The sequence below is a fragment of the Camellia sinensis genome, chromosome 15 (assembly GCF_055761805.1).
Source record: "Camellia sinensis isolate YWXY chromosome 15, ASM5576180v1, whole genome shotgun sequence".
Lineage (NCBI taxonomy): Eukaryota > Viridiplantae > Streptophyta > Magnoliopsida > Ericales > Theaceae > Camellia > Camellia sinensis.
This window is the reverse complement of record NC_138975.1, coordinates 53,423,936-53,426,782: the sequence shown is the minus strand read 5'-3', so window position 1 is coordinate 53,426,782 and position 2,847 is coordinate 53,423,936. Positions and strand designations below refer to the sequence as shown.

Genomic DNA, 2,847 nt, shown 5'->3' with positions numbered 1-2,847 from the left:
TGGAAGGATTTTTCGCAAGCTTCATCCCCACTCATACTTTACTCCCTTTTGTGTCAAACGAGTCATAGGTTTAGCTAGTTTGGAGAAATCTTGGATGAACCTCGGGTAATAACTGGCCAATCCTAAGAAGCTACAGATTTCTGACACAGTTTTTGGTTGTCTCCAATCTAATACTGCCTCCACCTTGGTTGGATCCACCGTAATCCCATTCTCTTATACCACGTGCCCTAAGAATTTCACTTCATTCAACCAGAACTCACATTTACTCGCCTTGGCATATAGCTGATTATCCCTAAGAACTTGGAGGACAGTCCTTAAATATTGCTCATGCTCTTCTTCAGACCTTGAATATACCAAGATGTCATCAATGAATACTACTACAAACTGGTCAAGGTATGGTCTAAAAATCTTATTCACTAGGCTCATGAATACTACCGGTGCATTGGTTAATCCGAAGGGCATTACTACAAACTCATAGTGGGCATATCTAGTACGAAAGGCAGTCTTTGGTATATCCTCCTCCTTCACTCGTAGTTGATGGTAACCTGACCTGAGATCGATCTTTGAATAGCACCTTGAGCCTCTAAGTTGGTCGAAAAGGTCATCAATCCTTGGGAGTGGGTATCGGTTCTTAATCGTGACTCGATTGAGTTGACAATAATCGATGCATAGCCTCAACGACCCATCATTCTTTTTAGCAAACAACACAAGTGCTCCCCATGGCGAAGTACTTGGCCTAATGAATCCTCTCTCGAGCAATTCCTGTAGTTATGTCTTAAATTCTCGTAGTTCTGCTGGTGCCATGCGATACGGAGCCATGGATATTGGGGTAGTTCCAGGTTGCAGCTCGATGCAAAAGTCTACTTCCCGGGTTGGCGGCAATCCTGGTAATTCCATAGGAAATACATCTGCATAATCGCATACTACGTGCGGAAGTTCTATTTCTCCTTGGCCCTCCTCATTTAGAATCAGACTTGCTATTCTACCCGCAAGTTGATCGCGCCACTGCGTCCGATGTTTTGTTGAAACCATGGGGTCTTGTCTATCCCCCTTAAACAGGAAACATGTTCCATCTTGCGTATGAGCTACCACTTTCTTCTGACGACAGTTGATCACCGCTCGGTGGGCGGACAACCAGTCCATGCCCAAAATGATATCAAAGTCCGACATTTCCATGACACGAAGGTTGCAAGTTAAGCGTAGGTCCGACATCCCTATCTTACAGTCCTTACAGATCGATCCTACCAGAACGCATCCTCCCATAGGTGACATTACACTTAAGACAGTTGGTAAAGGTTCACATACAAGTTCTAATGACTTAACACAAATAGAGGATATAAAGGAATGTGATGCACCAGTATCAAATAAAACATGCACCCAAGAATTATATAGTACTAAATTACCCTCAATTACAGACGGGTCCGCTTCTTCCTCTTGCAGGGCAAAGATTCTGCCGGTTGCCTTCTGGTTGCCACTGGTCTTGGCGTTCTGAGTTCCTCCACTCTTCTGGTGCTGCTGCCCGGTAGATCCTGTCTTATTCGTCCAAGGCTTCTGTCCACCTAATGCCTGGGTATTTGCTCTGGAACCTCTCCCTTGGTATCCAGATGGAGGGAGTTGGGGGCATTCGCTCTTTTTGTGCCCTAATTGTTGGTAATGAAAGCACTAGATTTGTCCCATTGGCCTTTGTTGATAGCCTCCTCTCTGGATCTGTTGCTGCGGTTGCTGTTGTTGCTGTTGTGGTTGTGGTCTGGAGTAGGGCTTTGAGGTCATGCTTCCCTTCTGGTTCCTCTGAGGTCTAATAGACGCCTGACTCCCTCTCCTCATGTTCCAAGCCTTCCTGGCATCGATTACTTCCCTTTCAGATTCTAATGTCGTCTCCAGTACCTCAACATATGAGGGGAGTCGTTGCGGAAGAACTCTTTCCCTGATTGTAAGGTCCAGTCCCCACTCGAACATCTTTGCTTTCTCTTCATCATTTGCTACGTATCTAGTTGCGTAACGAGCTAGCTCTTCAAATTTTGCAACATACTGGGTCACAGTCATATTTCCTTGTTCCAGGTTTTGGAATTCCTTGACTCGTTCTCGACGGATAGTACTTGGGAAGTATTTATTTAGGAATAGTTCCCTGAACTGGTTCCATGATAGGCTTGCTACGTCACGAGTATTCTTGATTAACTCCCACCAATGGTCAGCCTCATCATCAAGCTTGAATACTACCAAAGCTGTTCTATCAGCGGCCTCGGTTATGCCCATGGTGTCTAGCATTTTCTCTATCTGCCGAAGCCAATTTTCAGCTACCTTCGGGTCCGGCACACCTGTGAACTTTGGGGGCCTCTGCTTCCGAAACTCAGAAAAGAGTCAAGTCCTCTCATTCTGCTGATTGTTCCTTATTTGCCCTAGTTCCACCAAAATTTGATGACCTAGGTTATTGGGGATGTCAGCCCCTGAGGGGATGGGTCCGTGTTGATTTCTGGGACGGCTTCGTACATTGTTGCTGGTTTCGGTATAGCCATTAGCTCGCATGTCCACCATTTTGTTCATGGCACATGATGAGTTGGTTTCCAGTCTTAGAAAATCTTACTACCTAGATTTGAAATAAAGGTTCAGTTTCCTTAGGGTGCACTAAAGCAAGTAACAGTCAATAACATAGATCAACACATCATTCATATATTATAATAGGCATCATTACAAAAGGGCTCCTACATCGGAGTTACATTCAAACAGCATCTACACATTACAAGTTCAGGCTATCTTATTCTAAGGATCCCCATCAGCGGATCTTACAAAAGTCTAGTTTTACTATCCCTCGAATTAATTCTCGTTTCCCGACCAATCAAAGTCTTCTTC

The 2,847-nt window shown here is 44.6% G+C and overlaps 1 protein-coding gene across 1 annotated transcript; it reads right to left on the bottom strand.

Annotated features, from left to right (window-relative positions):
- Positions 1–768: 768 nt before the first annotated feature.
- On the bottom strand, positions 769–2,253 carry LOC114267612 (uncharacterized). Its single transcript, XM_082908251.1, has 2 exons — positions 1,695–2,253; positions 769–1,640 (listed from the first exon to the last, which is right to left on the bottom strand). Exons 1-2 carry the CDS (start codon positions 2,251–2,253, stop codon positions 769–771), a joined length of 1,431 nt encoding a protein of 476 aa, XP_082764377.1.
- Positions 2,254–2,847: the final 594 nt, after the last annotated feature.

What these genes read in the sequence shown, in the direction of transcription:
- LOC114267612 (XM_082908251.1), bottom strand. Translation starts at nt 2,253, where the DNA reads ATGGGCATAACCGAGGCCGCTGATAGAACAGCTTTGGTAGTATTCAAG. An exon ending in GCAACAGATCCAGAGAGGAG is followed by an intron (nt 1,641 to 1,694) that starts GCTATCAACAAA and finishes ACCAACAATTAG; the next exon opens with GGCACAAAAAGAGCGAATGC.